Here is a 24,092-nt window from a genome sequence, read left to right as displayed (position 1 = left end):
CTAAAAAGGCAAACAAATTAATAAAATAGCTGCTTATTTCCTTCTGAAGTGACAAAGTCTATATAAATAACATAGTTTCATTGTGCAATTACTTATGCAATAATGCAGTAGCCAAGGTTATATATTACGCTATTTGCTCTGCAGAAAGCTTCCATTTCAGGATTCATGAGTCTCTCCATGGATATCACGTAAATGGAGACAGGAATTTCTACAGATCTTACATGTTCCAGAAATCTAACTACAGGTGATGAAATAAAAGTCAAGTTACACAGTAATTTTTTTTTGATCGTTCAGCTGAAATCACCTTGCCTAATTCCACTACGTCAAATCCATCATCCCTTACTTCCCATCCTCTGTCTTAACTCTCCAAATGAATTACAATTTGTCAATGGAAAACATTCCACAAATTAAAGTTATACTGTGAAAATGGTTTTACTAAGATAAAGGAAATGCTTAAGTTTGAATCAATCCAAAAAAGGCACCTTTTTATCAACACCTGTGAACAACATTTTATGTATTTATAATTCTTTTAAAGAAAAGCATGTTGGATTCCACTTCCCAAACTGAAGACTGGCAACTTCAATTTACAACAGAACTCCATTTTTTTTTTACAGGCACAAAAACCCATTGTTTATTAGTATCATTCACTCACTTTAGTTGGTAATTATATGATTGATATAATCATCTTAAATTCTGAACACATTGCTGTAACTGCCACGTGGCAGTTAGCAAGTTTAAGAAAAACAAAATACAAAGGAAGATGCTGCTTTCCTTCCTTTACCCCTATCCCAAGATCACATTTAAGTGCACCTTTCTATTCCTGGTGAAAAACAATCTGTTTTCCTGTGATACTTCTGACAAATTCAGATCAAGCTCTATACYTCTTTGCATCGTAGCTCAGAAGCCACAAACCAGCTGTCTATGCAAAAGCAATAGACATTTGCCTTAAAACCACTGTTTCACTTCTACTACAACACACTGAAAATACAAATTATAGTTTGTATTCAAATTAATTTTATTAGTTAAAAAAAACTTTATAGTGAAATCTGTGATACACAGTAAAATTCATATCCCAAGGATCCTTTGCATATAGTACAAACAGAAGAGTTCTGTACTACCGGTACCTCATTCCTTTCTGTTTCAAAAGAACTCAGTGGCAAATGATACAAACATGAAACAGAAACACAAATGAGAAAGGAAGAATGTTTTAGGTATCTTCAAAGGCTACRTTTCTTCACAAAAGAGCTATGCTATGGCATCCAACATTTATTTTTAATCTTGTAAGCATAAAGAACAGTCTAAACATTTCAGAACCTTTTCAAGTGCTGGTCACAGAATGAATACTCTCTTGTATTTCAGAGCCAGATCCTCCTGTATCCGTKCCAGAGAGGTCTGTTGCCTGCAGTCTACTTTGGTCCCTTCTTGCAACAGTGCTTCCCATTGCATTTTCATTTGCTCTAGGGATGTATTTCTTTGAAGAAGAACTTTTACTTTTTTCACCAGAGTTATAACTGGACTTTTTGCTACCATTGCTTTTCATATTCCCACTGGAAGCAGAAAATGAATGCAGACTAGCAGATGACTGTCTAGCTGAGTGATGTCCTTTTGCATGCTCATTTTGCTTGACTCGTCTCTCAGAGAAGGCTGGACTGCTATTTCGGGTGTTATCCTCCTTATTTTGGCTAGTTGTTTGAGATTCATTTTCTTTCCATGAGCCTAGTTGCTGTTGCGTAACAACCTGAAAATCTTGTATTTCTCTGGGAGCTGAAAAGGCATTATTCACAACCATCTGGGACTGAAGAAGAGTTCCAGGAGAAGAAACTTGGATGTCTCTACCTCCATTCTAGAGAGAGAAAAAAAAAATTCTAGTTAAGGTATTGATGCAAACAGGAAAAACAAACAATCAACCAAACAACAACAAAAACACACAAAAAAACCCCCACTGTATTCCAGCTATCATATGCTAATACTGTAAATTAGAAGAAACTATGCTGGATTCAAGGATAGTAGAGATCAAACTTTGTTACCTTTTTAAGTCAGTGAATTTCAGAAGGCTGTCAGGGTGCTAATGGCACACAGTAGACATACRGAGAAAATATCAAAACAGCTATAGCACAGCTACATTTAGCCTTCTGAATTATTCAAAGTTTGTGATGTGTCAAATCACAACACTGCAGCTTGCCTTCTACATCATTAAAAAAACCCTACTTTTCACCATYGTGGTTTTGAAGCTCACTGTGTTCTTGAAAAATTTGTTCTCGAAGAACTTAGTAGGAGAAACAATGAATATTAGAAACATGTTGGAATGCATGACAATTGCAWTGACAATTTTATCTGATCTGAACAAGTGCGTAGCTTGCCAAAATCTTAATTTTTCATTACCTTGAGGACATAAGCCTGCTATTTCTCCTCCAGTATTTATTAAAAAAGGGAACTTTAGCACCTGTCTTGAAAAATCCAGCAGCCTTTGTACTCAYTACCTTCACAGTAGAAACTGAGAAGTTACATTGCTAGTATTACTAATTCCTGTTGCCTGAAATTCAAGGTGTATCCTCCCTGGAAATCTGACTGGAAGGACCAACATAAGACTGACATTACAGAAGAAAGAATTCCAGTGTTTCAGATGGCATTAATACCACAATCTACGATCAAATTTCAAAGACACTGAAATCCTACATCTTTAACTACATTTTTCAGCATCTAATAATTCTCATTATTATTCAGCTGATACATACCTATATGGGAACTCCATGTCTCAGAGCAAGAAACAACATTTTTGCCACCTCTTTTAAAGTAACTTACAAAAYAGTATGTGTTTCTGCTTCAAATAGTGATCAATTAAGAGATCTGCATTAATACTGTGTGTGTCCAAAGTCAGGCAGTGAAGTTGGTCAAGGGGCTGGAGCCCAGACCTTATAAAGAGCATCTGAAAGAGCTGGGGTTATTTAGTGTGGAGAAGAGGAGGCTCAGCGGAGACATTGCTCTCTACAACTACCTGAATGGAGGTTGTAGTGAGGCAGGGTTGGTCTCTTATCCAGAATATCTATGGACAGATCAAGAGAAAATGGCCTCAAGTTGCACCAGGGCAGGTTCAGGTCAGACTTGAGGAAGCGTTTCTACACAGAACGAGTGGTGAAGACTTGGCACAGGCTGCCCAGGGCAGTGGTAGAGCCACCGTCCCTGGTGGTATTCAAGAAACATGTAGATGGGACACCTATGGACACAGCTCAGCAGGCAGGGTGGTGAGGSGTTTACAGTTGGACTCAATCTTGAAGGTCTTTTCCAACCATAATGATTCTATGATTCTAATTACTACAACTTGTTTAAATATATTCATGCACACATAAGCAGAGCAAAAACCTGATAATTTCATAGTTCATTGGCCAATCCTGACTTTCAGTCAGAAGGTGATAACAAAGACTACGGTAAGTAACAACAACACARCCACTTGCTTTCTCTCTACCAACTTACTTTGTTATTCTGGGTATGTTCTTGTCTTTCTTCTTCAAATGATTTCTCCTTGTGCATCTTAACAGGTTTAGTAAGAGTAGAATTCATTTGTGGATGGCCCAATAGACCAAAATCTGACTGGTCTATGCCAGCTAATGCAGCAAGTTGTCCAAGTCTGTAAAGCAAAGGTTTAGGAGAAAATGATATAAAGACCACACAAAACATCTAGACATTCAACATAAGAAGAAAAAAAAATCCAAAGCTTTATTTTCCCTTCTGTAGTTTTTTATTATTATTTTCATGAAGCCCAAAACAGCTTAATAAAAATAAGTGGCTAATGCCGTTCAGCAACTTCTGCACAAATTAGCCTACAGGTTTAGAACTGTCAGCCTTCAGTCAGTGACAGTGGGGCAAGTAACACTATATTCTCGTTAGTATTGATCTCAGAGTTAAGGTCTGGAAAGAGAATTCCCTTTCAGGCAAAGCAAAGAATAAAGCCTTATCACTCAAGCAGAAGATTGGTGCACATCTCCACATCCCTGGCATTGTCTCTAGAAGAGAAGTACAATTACATGCTTCACAAATACAGACATGCTATTTCACTTAGCAGCTTAGCAGCTAGCCAAACATACCGCTTGGGATTTGTTAGTCTAAGGTCCAACAGAAACAAAAAAGTCACAGCCACCAATTGGTATCACATCATACAGAAGCTTACTGAGACAAGTGATTTTCGCAATTGCAATTTCCTAACTTTTAGAGTAGACCTCTATTGTCATGAATAGAGGCAGGGCTCTTCTGAAAAAAAATTGCTCTTGATGCAGTGAAAGACCATCCTTCTCTTCCTTCGAAGCTTGTAATYCATCCTGAAAGCAATTCAGCAACTCTGAAGTAACCAATTGGTTTGCATGGAATTAGAATGCTTTGTCTAGGTGAATTCTACATTACCTTACATTACTACATTAGGTAGGAGGAGGATGAGGAAGCAGGAAAAGCTTGGAAATTTTGAAATATGAGTCATCTAGAATTTCAGTAGTGGGGCCAGATCTATCCCACCTAGCTTTATGTACTTCAGTTACCACAAAGGAGCCAAGGAAGGAAGGTGGACATTTTCTGAAACCAGCTCCAGGGAACCTTTCTTAAAGGAACACTAAGAACCACGCTTGATCCAATGAAAAGCCCGAGTAAAGATATTTTACTAAAAATTTTTTTCTCTTCTGAGAAGAGGTTTCCTGGAGATCTTTCCTACTGGCAAATACGTAAAGYCAGCTTGAATATGCTTAAGTATGCTTTTTCACTGAGAAAAAAAATGAACAATAAGGAAATAAGTTATTTTTTCTTCATTTGTACCCTTCACTGTTGTGGTAAGGTATTGATTTGGGAATAGAAGGTAGCACATACCATAGTCCAGATACCTTTTTACAAAATTATCAACAGAAAAGACAAAATTCATACAATAAAACTACCTACCCAGCATCTTTAAGGAGGTCTAAAAAGGCGTGAAACTTTTGGAAAGAGTTCTCAATGCTGCCTAGAACACCTTCATCTTCCAAAATCATATTGGTTACTGACTGTGTATGAAGAACCTCAGACAGGGAGATGTTCAGGTTCCTCAATCTTGCATTTTCAACCTCCAACTACAAAACAACAACGACAAGAAAAGATGTTTCCTTCATCTTCAGTTAAAGACAGAGACCTTTGCAAGCTTACATGCAATAGTGTAAAGAGAAATACTCAACACAATTTGTATGTATCTTCCTGTACCAGGAATACTCAGGCTACCATTACATAGATCCATAGTGCTGATCCATGGTTTATGCACTGCTACTGTTCTGTGACAACGTAGTGAATTCACTGGAGGATGTGAAAATGCAGTCTGGCAGTCTTATGCTGCAACATTATGCTTATGCTAAAGCGCAAGCAAAAAGATAGCTCTCCAGCTACCTATGGGACATACGTTTAACCCAAAATTTCAGAGCTAATGCACATAACCATCTCTCTCGTACTCTATGCATCCCAAAACGAAATGTTTAAAGTGATTTCATTTTCTTCTGCACACTGCATCAAATCATCAYCATCTTCTGAAATTTGAACAGTGGTGGAAAGACATACAAAGTTTGTTCAAGTAAAGCATTAACTTAGATGCCCAATTAAGTTTACAGCTATGAAATCACTATCATACCACAGGTTTTCCTTTTTCATCTTTTATAACAGAACCAGAAAAAAATTATAGCTACATGCAATATATCCTAGCTGTTAAACCAGCACCACTTAAAGTGACAGGCTTAGATATCATTAACATTTAGCTCATCCTGTCCCATTACACAAGGTACTAAGCCCAGTCTAGCACAATGTAGAAAAGTTTCTTGCAGGGGGCATTTAGGTTAAAAAGCATCCAAGACTTCAAATAACACAAATTCAGCAGAGTCCATTGGTGCACTTCACAGAGGACAGCCAGGCAGAAGGATCTGAGTATTCTTTTTAGATATGTACTCCTTTTACTGAAAGAAATGACGGGAGGAACCATCAAGTTCAAGTTTCAAAGCATACCACCACTTTTATTCTGCTGTGGGCCATATCTAAAAATTGAGATCTACTCATTTACATTAACTTCTGCAGTCTGTTACAAGTAATTCTGCTTACTAACTATTCCTGATTCAGAAGGGTCTCTCCAGGTCAGCAATATCAATTCAAGAAAAAGGAATAAGTCAAATATAGTAGCATTCACAGTGAGCATGTGACCATACTGCTCTTATAGTAACAAAAGTGGGAGAACTGTGACAGCAAACCAACTGCTATAAATTGTAAGCAAAATTAATCATTTTCTTAGAAAAAAATCAGTATGTCCTGCATTATAACTAATACACTCAACGAATACAGCACTGTGAGAGCAGTAGCCAAGAGTGGAGTCCAAGGCTTTGGAATAGGACAAATGGCAGGAAACCAGGAAAACAAACACACATTACTAAATGTAGATTTCATCACTGCCCTTAGGCTGCTAAGTGATCCATGTGACTTTGAACTGAAACTCTGGAAACAACCAGCTAAGAGGTTATCAATAACTAGTCATAATTAAACAAGTGGGTGGTTTGATTTGTGCATCCTTAAAATTAAACACAATTAATACTTAACTATCATTACCTCCATTATCCGTTCCTCAGCCTTTAYTCTGGCTCTTCTTTCTTCCTTTAATTTCAGCAGGCATTCTTCCAGGTCAAGCTATCATAAAATAAAAATTAATCTCAAGATCATACAGATGTGCAACATTACTTGCATTTAAAATCAATCCAATTAACAATTAGTACATGAAATTTCATGCAGTAATATATCTTCCATAAAAATACATGACTTGGATCTATCACTATGAAAAGAAGAAAACTATCACAGTAGAGAAAGTGAGTGAAATTCACTTTCCTATTACTGTACTGCAAGTGCGTTACCATGAAGCACAAATTTTCTTATGTCTGATATTACTATCAGGAATGTGTATTACCCTAATTCCTCTTTTCCCCCACCCCTTTTAAGTCTTCTTTTAAAATTAAATATGATTACTCAGTCAAAATATAATAATCATCTCATAAAAAAGAAGACTAAAATTCAACAGTAGTCATACATAATTTTTTAGAATTGAGTCTTCAACTAGAAATTATTTTTTAATGCAGTGATAGGAATATAATAATTCTAAACCATAATACTTTGTCACTTGTTTCAGTTAGTCTTTAAGGTGGAAGAAATAAGTTTCAAGATCAAAAAGTTTTACAGTCAGTTAAATAGCTTGAGAAGAAACTTTAGTTTTATTTGATCAAAAACCAAAATGTGTTATAAACATTTTACTTTTACACATAAGAGATTCTCACTTTTACTTTAGCTTTTCATTTTAAATAATAAATTTTTTGGTTTCAGTGAATAATGAGGATTTGATAAATGATTAAGTCTTAATCTATCATTATCGTGACACAACAGTATCTTTTTTATTATAYTGCCTGAAGTGGAATATGGATTTTTTTTTTAATCTCTTAATGACATCTTCTGCTTCAAAAGGGAAATAATAGATAAAATTATAAAGCTACTCTGTTTTTCAAAAMACTTTACCTACAAGTTCTCAATACATACAGTTTCTTCTCTTGTCTATACTCCAGTACTTAGGCACATATATAACATTAAACAAGTACTTTTTTTCTCTCTATACTCCTTACCAGAGATGCAAAAGTCCAAACAGCCCTCTAAAACCTTTCTTCACCATCAAAACTTTACTCAAGATTGTGTACTGCTGTACTTCATACAAGCAACAAACTAAGATTAGTGTGCAGAAGAGCAAACAGTAAAAATAATCCTTCAGTAAATGCAAAAGAATTCCTCACAGTTATTGTAGGATGAGAGACAGACATCTGCATAATTGAAAAGATCCAGGTTCCAAAACAGTCTAGATGTAGCCCTTCAGTGACAACCAGAGTGGCTGATTAAGAGCAAGTCTACTTTGGCCAAGGCTACCTGCTCCTAAGATCCCCAGGCTAGCACCAACCAAGTTAACCCTGGAACTAAAAAGCTACAGTAGCACCTTTATTACCTGAACAGATAAGGAAAAGGATTGCTAGAAGTTATAAATTTTAGGAAAGTGTTATTTCTAAGAAAATATTTTGGAAAATAATAAAACTACCTTGTTACCATACAGGCATATTTGTCACTGCTGAACTACACATATATTTTTTACACTTCTGCTACTTGCCTTCCAGTTCCAAAACACACCCAAATATATAAACTAATCGGAATGATTAAATGGGTCGAAAAACAATTAGGAAAAATTACATTTTTGCCACATTGGCAAGATGAACCAATTCATCCTATGATCAAATACATATGTAAATTTTGTTCTTTGACCTGATATGAAAAAGTCCACCCAATCCTGCAATCTTCATGCAGAAAAAAAAAAATTAAAATGTATTATGGGGAGCTACACCTACAKATAGGCTATAAAATCTGAGCCTTCAGTGACTCACATCCAATAAAGTACTCCAGAAAGTGTGCTCACAACCTTTAAGACGATCCTATCATTAAGCATCGAGGTTGAAATACATTATACGATTAGTTACATTTTTACATTCTGTAAATTTCCTCAACTACATTCTTAATCACAGGCAACTGAGATGCTTCAGATTCCCTCTGTGGAAGGAAAGAAGAGGGGGGGTTGGACTAGATGAGCTCTAGAGATGCCTTCTAACCTCAATCATTCTGTGATTCTGTGAGTATACACTTTCTAAAATGAAAGCATATCTAATACAGTTTTACTGAGCATTAAGCTTTAAGTCTCTTTTTAGGCAGAAGGCTATGGAGTTTTCAAGGATTTAAATCATTACAAGGCCAAAAAATAATGGCTTCACCAAAAAGTGTACAAGAAAGATGTCTTGTACAGGTACAAACATAATTGTCACTGATAAACTGCAACATATGCATTGTACAATTTTGCCACTTACCTTCCAGTTCTGAAACATACCCAATTACATAAGCTAATCTGACTCATTAAAGACTAAAAAAGTCATAGACTGAWAAACAGTATTTTTGCCACACTGGCAAGATGAATCAACCTGCCTTGTGATCAGATATGTACAGAAAAGAAAAGGATACAAGAAAAGACAACAATGAATGGAGAAATAGAGAAAGACAGATGAAAACAGACCTCACCTTCCAGTGGTGAGAATTTGTTAGTTTGCTTTTTAATCAACATGACAAAAAGGATGGGAGCGGCTCAGGGAAAAAAAACAAACAAACAAACAAACAAAAAACCACACCCACTGTCTGAGACTGTTAAAGAGAGACTTACATCCATGGCCTAAGACAGTATTTTGTTTTTCAAATTCATGATGTACATATATATAGTAAAACTCTCCAATATTAAGTACTTAATGCAATTACATCACTAAATTTGATCCTTTACAAGGACAGAAGATTTMGAAGCAATTTATATTTGGAAGAAATTTTGGGGTATTCTCCTAAAATTTGTAATCTCAGGAGGCACAAATTCCTCTATATCTTTCAGTCAYTCTTGTGTAAGTGCAGATAATTCAAACAAACAGAAAGCATCAGATTTATTTCACTAAATTGAAATAAATAACAAACTAACTAGGCCTAACACTACAACTGCAGTGACAAAGGCCGATGTGACAACCTATCCAARACATAAAACAGTTTTAATCTGCCTCAGCAGTGTATCACAAAGGTTATATTTCCCCTACTCCAAACACCAAGAATAAAAATAATGAATGATTCCTGAAAGTACAGTATTTCTTGCATATACTTTTGAACTTAATAYGAATTCGACAAAGATTATTGATTCCAAATATAATGCAGTTCATTACAAAGGGCTGAAGTCASTGCACAGCATAATGCCAACTTGCTGCACACAAGCAGGAACACTAAACCACCTACAGAAAACAACACTACACCAGAATTTGATAACCAAGGTACACAAAAATCTTGAAAATTGGTGTGAACAAGACCTCTAGAGAGGAAATGGTAAGTTTAAAAAAAAAAAAAACCCACCCTGATAGCAAACAAGCTATTTACTGTTTGGATTTGTACACTCATTCTGTCTTCCACAGTAACTCGCAGCCATCCTACACTCTCCAAATTATGCATAAATCTGCAGTGTCAAATTTTAAATCCACTCCTTCTTACATAAGAATGGCAGAATGGTCCTAGTATTTATATACACAAGCAGTTCAATCAGTGCTCCCAAATAACTACCTCTAAAGCAAAAATACATGCAGAAAAATAATTTTAAAAACTATTTATCTAGTCAACAAAGCTTCTCCAAACAAACTTCAAATTCTAACACTTCAGGAACAGCCCAGTTTCCCAGTCTGAGGGAATTTTATAACATTATCAGATTACCTTAATAGTTTTACTGAGGAATCAAAATAAAAAAAATCCTCTCTTTTCCCTTCCTTTCATTAGCTAGTCCCTATGCAAGCATTTGCAGCAATATTTAGTCTCTCTACTACTCCTCATTTCTTTGTATCTATCAAAGGAACAGAGGAAATAATTAAAAGTGAAAAAAAAATCACAGACCTCAATTATAAAACGGAGCTTCAAAGCACTACTAATTATATAAATTATTTCTACAATCACTAAGGTATTTCAGCTCTTAGAAATAACTTTGGCATTTCACTTGAAGTCTGTTTATAAATGTATTTTAGAGAAAATAGTACTGATGAAAAGATAAATGGCCCAAAGCAATAACAGTTTAAGTATATTGCCACCAGATGTGTTAAGTGAAGATTTTCTTGTTTATATATGTCCAATTGCAATAAAATATTCATAGCATAAATATCTTCATTGGAACTACTCTGCATTTGGAAACACATTCGATTATCTTTTTGAATGGCATGTGACATAATGCAGGATATTTAAAAGATACACTTTTATATGACTGGTTTTATTAAACAGATTTTTTTTTTTTAAAGCAAAACAAAACCACACATGCAAACACGCCCATGTGACACCACTCACCTTTATGAAGTTTATGGCACAAAATGCGCTTCTTACCTGTAACTGCTGATACTTTGTTACATTCATTTTATCTATAGATTTTTTCAAACCAGGATGGTGGATAATATCATCCAATTCTTCTGTGTCTTCAGTTTCAGAAGTAGCAGCACTTTCTACTGTCACTTTCACAGGAATACCTGTCTAATGGCATTAGAAAAAAAAAGAAACACACCCCTGAGCACTACACTTTACAATAAAACTGAAGTAATTAAGTACTACTAAAATCTTCACTTGAATGCAAACGTTTCCAGAGTTCCTTATATTATATATACAATATATAGTTATGCAATTTAAAAATCATCAAATATATTGGTGTGTACCCCTAGTAGCATCTCTGCAAGTTCTGCTMTGTCCAAAGCTGTGATTACAACCCAGCTAGGGTGATTTAATAACTCTATATCACCAACAAAAGGTAAAAGTTTGTTCCCAAATCCTTTCTCCATTTCACCACAACTCTGTTTCTCCCTCATTGTCCTGGCACCAGGGACCAACAGACCCTTCTGTGAGCCAATTTAAGTTTGCAGCACACACTGATACTCTCTCCAATTTGTTTTGTTTTCTCCATGTTTGGTGGGGTAGAGGACAACAGCATGAGATTGGAAAGGTAAAAGAAATAGTTCTTGTTAATGCAGCTGTATTCATGAAAGTAATTCACACAGGGTTCAAACACAAATATATAATTCAGAATCACAAGTAGAAAGAGAGGAAGAGGAAGAAAAGAACCTTTCATATAAGAAAGCTGTTAATTCTATATACTTGCTTTGGAAGGACCATGCTCAAATTCAACCCCAGACTCCTCACAAAGTTAGGAAAACAAGAGAGAGCTGCAGGACTGGAAATCAGAGAAGTTCCAATCAAAAGCTGAAGTAAAATGCTTTATATTTCCACAAAAGAAACATACTCTAAATATATGTTCCAGTTATTAAATTCTCAATCATATAAATCTAAGCTTTATATGGAAATAATGTGTTCATTACATTTACATTCTTTTTAGGCATCCATCTGCTAAATAAACTATAGTTTTCTCAACAATATGAGAAAGACAGTACCTGAATCTTCACTGGTAACTCYTGAGTACTATCCACCGGAGTAGCCCTTAAAAAGAAGAAGTCTGTAATAGGTCACCATTGCTAAAATAAAGTTTACAAACAGAATGCTTTTAACTAAGCAAATCAGAGTTAAGATAACATCACATACTTCACTATATCCCTTAAACATCCATTGCATCTTCGCTTTGTTTTGCTAATACTCCTCACAGAATCCAGAATTAAGACAACACTCCTAGATGCTAATGTTAAGCATTTCAACAAGCATTTTGCTTGGTTAATTATTATCAACTAAAGTCAACAGCAGAATTTGGTGATCAGGATTTTTGAAAAAGAAGTTTTAAAAAGATACAGAACAGTGGATATCTTTTGTTTAAATTTTTAGTTTGTATGGCCTCTTATAGAGGCTAAGGTCTACGGAAAAAAATTATTTCACAAAGGAAAGGATTGAATGATTTCAAAGGAAAACACAACGATAAAAGTTAATCTTTTAAAACTTGAAAGCCATGATGTTTTACTTCAGAGGACTTAGAGGGTCATAGATACCTATGCTGGAAGTGGGGTTCCCACCTAGACGCTTAAAACTGAATGTTAGATAAATTGTATTACAATGAACAGAATTTCATAGTAACAGTTTATCAATGATGTGGAAGAAAGGATAGAGTGCACCCTCAGAAAGTCGACAGGCGATACAAAACACGTAGGAGCAGCTGATGCACCAGAGGACTTTGCTGCCATCAGAGAGACCTGTACAAGCTGGAGCGATGGGGAGAGCAGAACCTCACAAAGTTTAATAGAGGTTAAGTGCAGGGTCCTGCCCCTAGGGAGCAATAATCCCAGATACCAGGACAGGTTGGGAGTGACCTGCTGGACAGCAAGCAGCTCTGCAGAGAAGGACCTAAGGGTCTTGATAGACAACAAGGTGACCGTGACCAGCAATGTGYCCTTGTGGCCAAGGCCAATGATCTCTTAGGCTGCATTAGAAAGAAGTGTTGCCAGCAGATTGGAGTGAGGTGGATTCTCTCCCTCCATTCAGCCCTGGTGAGGTCAAATCTGGAGGACCACATCCAGTTCTGGGCTCCCCAGTAAAAGAGAGAAATGAAACTACTGGACAGTCCAACACAGTGCTGCAAAGATGATTAGGGAATGGGTAAAACTTGCTTAAGAAGAAAGTCTGATCAAACTGGACCTGCACAGCCTGCAGAAGAGAATAACTGAGAGGAAATCTTAGCATACACAAATATGTTCAGGTAGGATCACAACAGAACAGATTCAGATCATTTTCAGTGGTGGCCAATGACAACAGGCAACAGAAACATAGGACGATCCATCTGAAATTTAGAAAAAATTCAACTGTGAGCACTGGAGCAGGCTGCTGAGAGAGACTGTAGAGTCTCCTTCACTGGAGATATTCAAAATCCATCCAGAAACAATCCTGTGTAATGTGCAGYAGGTCATCCTGCTTGCGCAGGGAGATTGGAATAGATGATATGCAAAGGTCTCTTCCAAACTCAACCATTCTGTATTTCTGTGATTACAGACTTAAAGGTTCAACTGTGATCCACCATTGTTAATTAAAAAGAAAAAAAAAAAAAAAAACCACACAGGTAAGATTTTCTCACTTAAGAGCATCTGGATATTCCTATGGCCATGAAATTATACTTTAGTGCATATATTAAAGACTTGCTGCAGTCAATCCATATATCATCCCCTCCAAAGAGGGGATACATAAACAGAAATAATTATGAACACAATACAGAAATGTGTTAGGGTAAGATGTTTAAATATGCATTTAACACTGCTCTGTCACACAATTTTCAAAGCAAAAAAAAAAAAAAAAAAAAAAAGGATTTTTCTTTATTTGCAAAGCAATTTTCCCTTGCATTATGAAAGCCCACCTGCATCTCTTCGCACGTTCTGCAGTGCGCCAAGGAAGGAAGCCTTTTGTGCCTGGTGGTAGTGGTTTTGGCGAGTAAACATCTTTCACAGATGAATTTCTTTTCCCAGGACTTGCAGACTTTTTAGATGTTAATCCTGTATTAWGGAAGAGAAAGTTACTTGCATATACTTACGATTGGTTAACTATGATTCTAAGAACTCGTATATAACAAAGGCAACTGTAGGAAATCCAYATTTCAAACCAGTTTTGCTCAAGAGCTAGTTTTTATTTTGCATCCCAAAGGGGGTGACCTGTTCACAATTACAAGCTTGTATGTTTGACTTGTGCCAGGCTTGTCTAAATAAAATTGGGGTTTTGGGTTTTTTTCTGTTTTATTTTGCTTTTTGTTTTTTTTTTTTTTTTTCTCAAAAGCAAAGCTTTGAGGTTAAAGAAGTTTATTCCAACTACTAATTTGAGATACCTACAGCAGGTGTCTAGAGTGGGAGCCTAGGCATCCTATACAGGAAATAAGACTGCTTATGTGCTTCAAATTGCCCTCTAGTGGCCTTAGTGTAGTAGYAACAGCTCTGTAATTCACCAGATGCTTGTAAACCAAAGCTTGCATTTAYATTAATTCCTTCTACAGCACACCAGAAAAATCTTCACTTAAGAATAAAAAATAAAGAAACATTACGCTTACTAATCCAGCCTTTTGTAGTTGTTTTTAAACCACAAAGTAACAGTCAAAGTAGTTTCCGGATGAACACTTAAAGCAGATGCTCAYTATACTCACAATTCAAAAGTAACAAGCTGAGAAAACTGTTCACCTCATACTCCATGCAGTTTAATGAGAACTCAGTTTATTGTTTCTCAGAGTATAAGACCAATTAATGTGTATGAAGGCACAACTATGATAACATGATTCCGTATTTTTCTTATGTTGAGAACAAACTGAAAGAGATTTTGCTTCCAAGCTCTACACTAGTCTAAACCCAGAAATCAGACATTTTCATTTCTTCCATTACACAGAATTTATTTGTACAAACATGTTCCATTTTGATTTATGCTTACCTCTCTGCTTCCAGATAACTAAAGCAAAGACGAGAAACAACCAATGAATTACTGGGAGACTTAAATAATTTTCAAGTATTTACTGCATTAGTTACCAATATTCACCAGTTATAATATTCATTATACCCATGTTATTTTAAATATACTATTTATAATCATTTATATGAAGAAACCTTACAATGTTTTGTACATCAGTAAAAATTCATACTTGTTTGCTCTGACAGAAGACAGCCTGCAACAGAAAGGCTGCAACACCAAAAAACAAACAAACAAACAAAAACAAACAAACAAACAAAAAGTTCTTGGAAAAAGTATATACAATGCTTCAACATACTTTTTCAGCAAATCCCAGTTTTCCCAGCCACACATTTAATAACAGAAAATAAGATCAGGTTTGCTATTGAAACCATTGATACCAGAAAAGGTATTTGTGAAATAAGAATGAACAGAATTTTCTTGGAAGTAAAAAAAGTTTTCTGTAAAATCTAACATTTAAACACACAATATATTTTTGTAATCCAAGTTTGATGTTGAAGTATTGTTTTATAAATAAATTACTATACTCAGAGAAAATAAAGTTCGTATTTACCAATACGAATAGTAGCTTTTCCTTTTCGACCACTTCCTAAGACAATAGTTCTTTTCTTCGGTCTAGTTTTCAAAGCATCCTTTGAAGATGGAGAGGTCAGCCATTTGTACTGGGTCTTTGAGTAGTATTTTTAGAAAAGAAAGACATTATTTTAGTTACTGGTATTTCAGGAGATGCTCCTTTAAGACTAGTTTTCTTTGTCAAATATAGAGACCCACTGCAAGTAAMAGACAACCTGTAAAATTAAGAAAAAATAGAAGTTCCACAAAGCCACAATTCTAGCAAAAATTCAATACAAGTTTGAGTGCAACATTATCAGCAAGTGTTCCCAGAACACCGCTATAACATCTCATTCAATTTCTTCCCTCCTCCTGTGCAAAACACTTCACCTTTTATAGTAATAAAAAGTGGCACAAACCCTGTAAAAAAGAAACTCTGGCTCTTGCTTTTCATTCTCTACAGAAAGCTGGATTGTTAGGAATGACTGGCTCAGGCCAAAGTTCTCTAGAGCAATAAAAGCTGTCCTGACATGATTTTCTATTGCAAATAARATTTAAAACTAAAGAATGTAGTGTAATTTTCACTGCCTCTAATGAAAATTCATTCTTAAACAGTAAAAGCATCCAAGGTAAAATTAAGACACAGTGATAATCAAATGCAATTGCTGTGCTTCAGAATTCATTTTCTTATAGTAACGGTTCTTTTCTTAAAAGCTTCCCTTCTCTCAATAAAAATGCTGTTATTCTTCCATGTAGACATTCTTAAGTTACATTCACTTAGATTTTAATGTGCAGCAGAAAGTCATTAAAACCACCCAATAAACAGTGTTAGCAACTGAAATTCAGTTGAGATTAATGCAAAGCTCAGTGTCTCAGACAGCTTTAAATCCCACATCAGAGCATTCAGAACAATATGATGAAGTTACTCCCACCAGGCTTTACTGGCACAATGAAGATTAAATTKTACACAGTTACTGTGCTCTAACTAACCAACTTTAATGCAAGCTTATACAAATACTTTTCYTGCCTATGATAAATCTGGACTCCAATTATTCTTGTATGAGTTTTGCTGGTTCTGCTGCTCGATACAACTCTTGAAACAAGTAACTGTCATTTTTTAATTACAAAAAAGTCTTCAAAGGAAAAGAATAAACTAAATTGTAACTTTAAGGCCACAATCTTTTTTTTCCTACCACACACATAAAAGCAGATGTTACTGGGTTAACCCAGTAACAAGTCTCTTGTCTAGTTACCTGTCGCTGTTACACAGCATTTGAGTGTAAGGATGGCAAGTATATTGTAATTCCTCAACACTATCTTAGGTCTCTGAGCCAGGACAACAGGGACATYCTGTACTGTAGACATCTTCAGTGGAATTCTCCTTTGGGCTATGCAGKTTCTCCAAGAATCTGTGCAAACTTACCATCCAGCATATCTAATCAAGTGTACAATTATAGTCCACTATGCTAGAACTACACAACACTGCTAGTATGGTATAAAAGCCCTTTAAGTTGCCAAAGCAGTCCTTCAAATTTATTGGCAAGTTTCCCCAAGTTTAACAGCATCAAATAGTAGCGAACCTCCTACTTGCAGACTTAAAAAATTCAACCCAAAACGCAAGCAGCTATAAGTAAATAAGAAATAATGAAAAACAACAATTTCTTAGGCAAAATGGATAGAAGGGCTGTTTTAAACAGTATCAAGTAAGCAAGTAATGGTCACCACAAATAACAAAGCCACCATCTTCTGTATATTCAATAACTTAATATGGGGCCATTAAGAAGCCCACCTWCGTTTAAATATAGAATTTGCACAACAACACATGCTTAGTGTCTTTCAGGTGGTACAAAATACAGATCTGTCACCTCTCAGATATACACAAATTCTACATTCTATAAATGAATTCTACTTTTGAAAATTAACAGTTAGCTTTGACAAAGTTAAAAAAAAAAGCTAGAACTACAGTTGGAATTAAAGGAAGTACTAAGGATGACCACTCATGCTACTTTTCAGCTGGCTCTAAGAGTGAGATATGGTATCAGTTGGGCTGTTGCTACACAAGTAAGCTGCGTTTTTCAAACAAACAAACAAAAATTACATTTTATCTCCTATGTCAAACAAAATCTATATGGACACACTACACTTGGTATGATCTTACTGATACAAAAAAACATATCTCTAGCAACTAACATGGGTAAAAGTAATGCAAAACCTATTAGGTTAAATAGGTCAGAAAAAAAATACCCACAYTTGCTCCATTAAGAAAAACGGATCAACACATCCTTTAAAAACCTCACAGGTTTGGAGGCAGTGCACAGATGGCAAAAGGAAGCAATGTATATGTTAATTGATTGTATGCTATTCTAACAAGCTTAAACTAKAAGAAACAGAAAATACTTTTTCAAATTTGTAAACTTAGTTCATAATTGATCCTCCAGAAAAGTTCAAGGAAAATCTGAGAGTTAACTGAATATTCTGGGTGTAATGCTAAAACTTTTTACAAGATAGCTAGAATGGAAGTTATAGTTCCATTCAGAGTTTACATACCTTACAGCTGAACAAGGATTCATACAAATGCACTACTTTTAAAACATTTTTGCTTTTAGTTTGTAGGGCCAGCAAAGCTACTAACTGCATCTTTGATGTCTGACATTTTACKCATCAAAATAAGCAATAAAGTGCTCTATGTCAATATCGAACACTTTCAGGACACTACCTCAAAGAAATTTAACTGTTTTTATCTTCGTAATATACAGACTTGTGTAACTAAACTCAAAGCCAACTGCAAATACAATTTTATCCAAATTTTAACATCAATTTCAAAAGAAWCTTAGCCTCCGAAACTAATTCCATTCTGACTGCCTACACTATTTCAATGGTAAGTGTGCTATTTACAGCAGCCTACCCACATGGCTTAGGAAATTCATGGATCAAGGTTGCTATGTTCTCTGCTCTGGAAGAGAGGCAAGGTAACTTAATAAACTAGTATTCAGCCATTTTTTATTTACATTGCTAACCAGATAAGCATGATCACTAGTTTTGCCAGTAATACTCTACTACCTTGATGAATATAACACAGGAGCTGAATGAACTCTTTGTATATGGTAAATATGAAGTATATGGAAATACTTCAAAGAGTTGTCCTTTCATAGTTCAACTTGAGCTACATTTTTACCAAGCAGATGCTATTTTCACAGAATCCTTACACAATCTGCAAGTGCTGACTCTGTGTGCCKAGGTAAAAAAAGCACTTTTTCACAATCAACTTCAGTTTCTCCAAAAGGTCTTCAAATGATTGAAGAAGGCAACTGTACTAATTTGAAAGGAATCCCACACACACATTTCTCAGTTCGGAACTTATTTCCTACAGAATCACAGCTCTGACTTTCAAGCCTTTTCAAAGCCAAAACAGCAATAAGGTCGGGAACAAGACTGTTGCAGCTGTCAAAAAGCAAGGATAAAGGAGTGTACTCATTTGCTTGCTAACTCCTTTGGGAGTTTTGAGTTAGAAACAAGAGATTCAATATCTATATATCTATATGGTATATCCAACCATAAGAGTTCCAGATATTGAGTTTATTTAAATTACTATAAACTCTTTACAGGCTACTAGGCAAAAATGGAAATGGGTACTGTACTTATTGGAAACAATAGTTTTGACTATTAATCATCTAAGAAACTACAGTTAAGTGAAATTAAGTTTATCATCAATAGTTTACAATACTAAGAATGAAGGTATTTTCAAACTTACTTTTAACTGTGACTTTTTCTTCTATTTAGTTGATGTTCATGGATTAACATGACAGACACACACACACACACTAGAAAACTCAACAGTATTAACTTATGTTCTAGGATAATGCCCAACTACATTACAAGAAGAAAAAATAGAAATATTAAATGAAACTCAGTCTATTATATTACATTTAAATTACAGAAAATAGCCTACAAAATGTCCAAGACAGAAGAACTGTCACTGCTGCTAATACTGAACACTTTTTCTTTTTTAATGCTTATATTTATAACTAGAATTAAATATTATATTCATTTTGAACAAAGCTGATTTAACATATGCAATGTCAAGTACAAAACAAACAAAAAAGAAAAATAAGCAAAAGATAATCTATGAAATGTTCAACACCTACCTCTGAATGGGCACCATTTCCATTCATAAGAACCTTTTCAACAATGTTTTTCACCAAAACATGATCTAGAATTAAAATTGTGTATTAAGAATTTCCTGTAAGACTTATAATTATTGCAGACTAATATAAGACTTATAATTTATGCAGACTAATAGATCATTGAATAAGCAGTATACATTACCTGCTCTCCTCCCATACATTTGTTTTAATGCTTAATAAAATACTGCTGCAGGTTTCCTCTTTTAAGTAGTCTATTTTCCCACCTTCACAGCAGTTACTTAATTTCATAGAAAAGAGGACAAGCGTAAGTATAGATACATACCTATTAAGGGATTTTTTCTAATGTCAAGTACCACTAATGTTCTATTAGTTTGAAGAGCATCGAATAATGACTTTGCTCCTTCGCTGGATATTCCACATTGCTGCAAATCAAGTGCTAGAGTGTTCAAGGAATTAAAACAAAAACAACAAAAAGTGTCATAAAATGTAGTCAATATCGACAATTAATCCACCTGTACTAAGTACAACCATTTCACAGAAAGGGTGAGGTAATGCTACTGTAACAGCCATGAGTATAAACTACAATACCATTTTCCCAAGTGAAAATTAGAGATTTAGATCATATCATATATACTTCCTACATTAAGAAATGTAATTATTAAATAACTGCAAAGAAAGGAGTATCAAATTACAGGGAAATCATTGTTCCTAAGGATTACTACTAGATGTAAAACTGAGAGGTATCAATTGATACAGCTTCCCAGAGTAGCTTAACACACATGTAAGCTGAAAAAAAAAAAACTTAATCTGAAAAGCCTGAACAAATTTTATGGCAACTGAATAAGCACAGTACTTTTGTGACTTTCTGCCTCTCTTCTCATGCTGTGCAGGCACATCTTACCTACAAAGCCAACTCTGACAAACCATAAAAAAAACTTCAAAAGGTGTCTGATTCTATGTACAGGATGCTACAGCTACTATCAAAAAGACTGAAGTCACTCAGCATATACATACTACACTAAAATTATTCATCCAAAATACTGGCAAATTACTGGACACTTTGAATATTCGGATAAGAGAGGAAAATAGTTAAATGCCAAATTCTTCCTTTGTCTACGTTTGTTTTAAACGCCAAAGTCACTTTTCTTCCTCTATTATATCTCTGAATCAGTATTTCACAATACCTTTCAGCCACAAGTCCTCCCCTATGCATTCTGCAAAGGCACTGGCCCCTCTATCTCCAACAAGCATGTTGCAGTTGAAAGTAATGCGCCTCAATCCTGTCATACAATCTAGGTCTGGTCTCCTATAACGTAGGCTCTCGGCCCAAGCTTCATTATGTCTTTTCATTGCCTGGTGCTTTGAAAAGAAGAAAGTTGTTATCAAGTGAAAAAAAAAGAAAAAAAAAAGAAAAAAAAAAACCCCCAACAACAACAACACCCCCATAATTTAACTCATAAATAATAACTTATATTGAAGATACAATTTTCAGGAATTCAGGAATATTCAGACATTCCAGAAATTTGGAGAAGGTAAAAGACAGGCAGAGAGACCATCACTGTAACTACATCAAAGACTATCCCTTTCCTAAAGGGATTTCACATCAAAAACAGTATATGATATAGCATTGTTTTTATCATCAAACTACCAGCAAATTTGTATACAAGCAGAATACATCCATCACGTTTGTAGTTATTTAAGTTCTTGTTAATATTTATGGTTAAGKTACCTTTAAAACATTTGCCATGTGTTCTGCCCCTCGCCAGGTAAGGCTGCATCCTGTGAAGTTTATGGATCTGATACTAGCCGAATTCTTCACACTCTGACAGATTGCTAAAGGGAATATAATTGTTTATGTTATATACATACACTAAAYAGTCTGATCATCAGAACAAGCACATTTTCCTACTGTTATATTATGAAAGTGAGTTAACTTAAAAAGGTAAATCTTTTGTCAAAGAACTAGTGTTAAAAAATAAAGTTTATTTCAAATACAGCTAACCACTGTAATTTCAAAAGATTAAATATTTTTAGAGTAGTAAAGAGCATTAGAACTAATTAGAAAATGATATTTTCCTCATATAAACAAGAACCAATCACAAAAAAAAAGGTTCAAATTTAAATAATAGCTTGGTTTTATTTAAAACTATAATCAACATTATTAAGCGGTATGACTGCTTTCTATTAACAAACAGGTAAATTCAAACTTATTCAAACCTATTGTATAGCTATGTAAAATAAAGATGGTTACTTTTATTTGGTGTACCCAAATTTAAAATGGGGAGGGGGGAGCTGTATTTATGCCTTTACCAGTCACCTCACAAGGCCAATTATTGTTTTATTTTCAAACTTACTTTCTAATCCTCCATCTCCAATTGGACAGTGGGCTACAGAGATACTCTCCAGGGATGAGGTTTTGGCCAATCCCTACAAAATAATACAACAGATTTTTTTTTAAATGACTTGAAAAACAAAAACAATATATGAMCAGAAAAGAGTACAAGGCACACGAACTGCTCAGCCCAAGCACTTAGTGGTCCCTGAAAGCYGCAGAAGAGCCTAAAGCTGTGAAGCAGTTCTTTTTTTTTAGAAAAAGGAATAGGCCTGAGCGTTCAAGACACAGGTAGGCACCTCACTTCCTAGAAGCAACTCATGAGCAAAAAACGTAGCTTCAAGCTTTCCAAAGTGTATTATCTTCTCGGTGACTTGCAGTTTTTCTTTTATCATTACATTCCACAGCAGTGTCAGTCCGAGGCATAAGTKACACACCCCAAACACAGAGTGGAGATGTTGAACAAGTCTTCCCTCCCATAAGCCTTGACAAACAAGATAAAATAATTGATTTTGATTAAATACTAGGTTATGCTAGATGTCTCCAGAAGACTACAAAAATGTGTTTTAAAATAGGTACTCCCCATCTATAGAAAATATRTATCAAGTAAGCTACCTTCCTACCTTCTAATGAGCTTCAATTTTACATCAGCTCATTCTCACCTTTGTCAAAAGTATTAGATCTCTCTCTCTCAGAAGCAATCCCTGCAGTTCCAAGTTTTTTAGTACATCTGATATACTCAGACAGCCTTTGACAGCCTTACATAGTTGACCAGTTAAGTCTTTTGATCGAATTGGTGGAATTCGCCTTCTGAAGTAACTTTTATACCTTTCAACACCTATAAARAGAAATGAAGAGTAATAACATCCAATCATTACTTACTTGAAAGCTATCATAAGCATAACTCTTATTTTGCCACTGTTCTTAAACAGAATGAATTGCATTTTCCTTCTCCATGCATTCAATGACTCACAAATTACTTATGCAAAGAGTCTTAACACCATAAACATAATTATCATCTACAGCCATCACTACAAACCTGATTCTCCAAGACCCTGTTGATGAAAACTTCTTATTGCAACAGAAGTCAGGGTTTTACCATGCCTGAGGGCATGCAGAAGTGGCGCCCAGTCTCCAGCTTTGATTCGATCTACAGTTAGATCGAGAGCACCCTCACTGAGATTGGCTTTCACAGCTTTCAGTGGGACAGAGCCTTGAAGAGCACATAGATGTTCATAGTGAGAGTAGAAATCCTGCATGCACTGTCTTCTTACTTTGACTGAGTCAATCATTTTTATAGCAATCAAAGTCTCTCTAAAAGAAAGGAAATAAACAGATATCATTTCTCCCACAAGGAGCTTATTTTCATAATCTTAATTCAACATGCCTATCCAAAACATGAGAATGCATAGCTATACACATGCAGTTCAACGTCTTCAGTGTAGCAAAGAACAGAGATGTCTAGTGATGATCTGTACCTGTGTGAGTACATGTGGGTTAAAAGAAAAAAAGGAATGACATATTTCTGTTTTCCTAAACAAATGTTCACACCCAAGAAGAGAATATGCTCACTGTTCCAGTACAAACCAGTGTAAAGAAGCTCTTAAAACAGATTTTTAGCATGCAGAGCCTGAAGATTGCTTAAAAGCCCACTCTTTGTTCCAGCTCCAAGGAATAYAAAGGAGTATTCCAAACACCAGAACTACTTGTCAGCATCTCCACTGCTCCACTAAAAATTATGAACGCCTGAAGTATAAACCAAGCATTTTCCTTAGTGCTTTTGCTTTGTGCCCAGCCCTAGCACTTGAATTTATCACATTTGAAGGTAGAAGACAGAACAACTACATAAAGTGGGACTCTTTGGAAGTCAGTGGATATGACAGAACTGTACAAAATTTGCAACTGAAGAGAGAGAATATGGGAAAACTCAGAAATCAAACTCTATTCTGTAAATTTTCATAATCCTGAAAGTTCATGGGTAGTTAAGGGAACTGATGGAAAAATTCAGAGTGAGAAAAAAAAAAAAAAAAAAAAAAAAA

General features: G+C 35.2%; 1 protein-coding gene across 1 annotated transcript; it reads right to left on the bottom strand.

Annotated features, from left to right (window-relative positions):
* Positions 1–1,070: 1,070 nt before the first annotated feature.
* On the bottom strand, positions 1,071–23,351 carry CEP78 (centrosomal protein 78). Its single transcript, XM_026052012.1, has 15 exons — positions 23,093–23,351; positions 22,716–22,891; positions 22,076–22,148; positions 21,451–21,554; positions 20,906–21,080; positions 20,044–20,157; positions 19,722–19,786; positions 15,578–15,692; positions 13,937–14,072; positions 12,042–12,087; positions 10,990–11,133; positions 6,589–6,666; positions 4,918–5,084; positions 3,472–3,625; positions 1,071–1,843 (listed from the first exon to the last, which is right to left on the bottom strand). The coding sequence occupies exons 1-15, from the start codon at positions 23,343–23,345 to the stop codon at positions 1,319–1,321; spliced, it is 2,325 nt and encodes a 774-aa protein (XP_025907797.1). The 5' UTR covers positions 23,346–23,351; the 3' UTR covers positions 1,071–1,318.
* Positions 23,352–24,092: the final 741 nt, after the last annotated feature.

The sequence above is a fragment of the Nothoprocta perdicaria genome, unplaced genomic scaffold (genome assembly GCF_003342845.1).
Source record: "Nothoprocta perdicaria isolate Ctin4 unplaced genomic scaffold, notPer1 scaffold_82, whole genome shotgun sequence".
Lineage (NCBI taxonomy): Eukaryota > Metazoa > Chordata > Aves > Tinamiformes > Tinamidae > Nothoprocta > Nothoprocta perdicaria.
The sequence above is the reverse complement of the archived record's forward strand: the minus strand, read 5'-3'. Positions and strand labels throughout refer to the sequence as shown.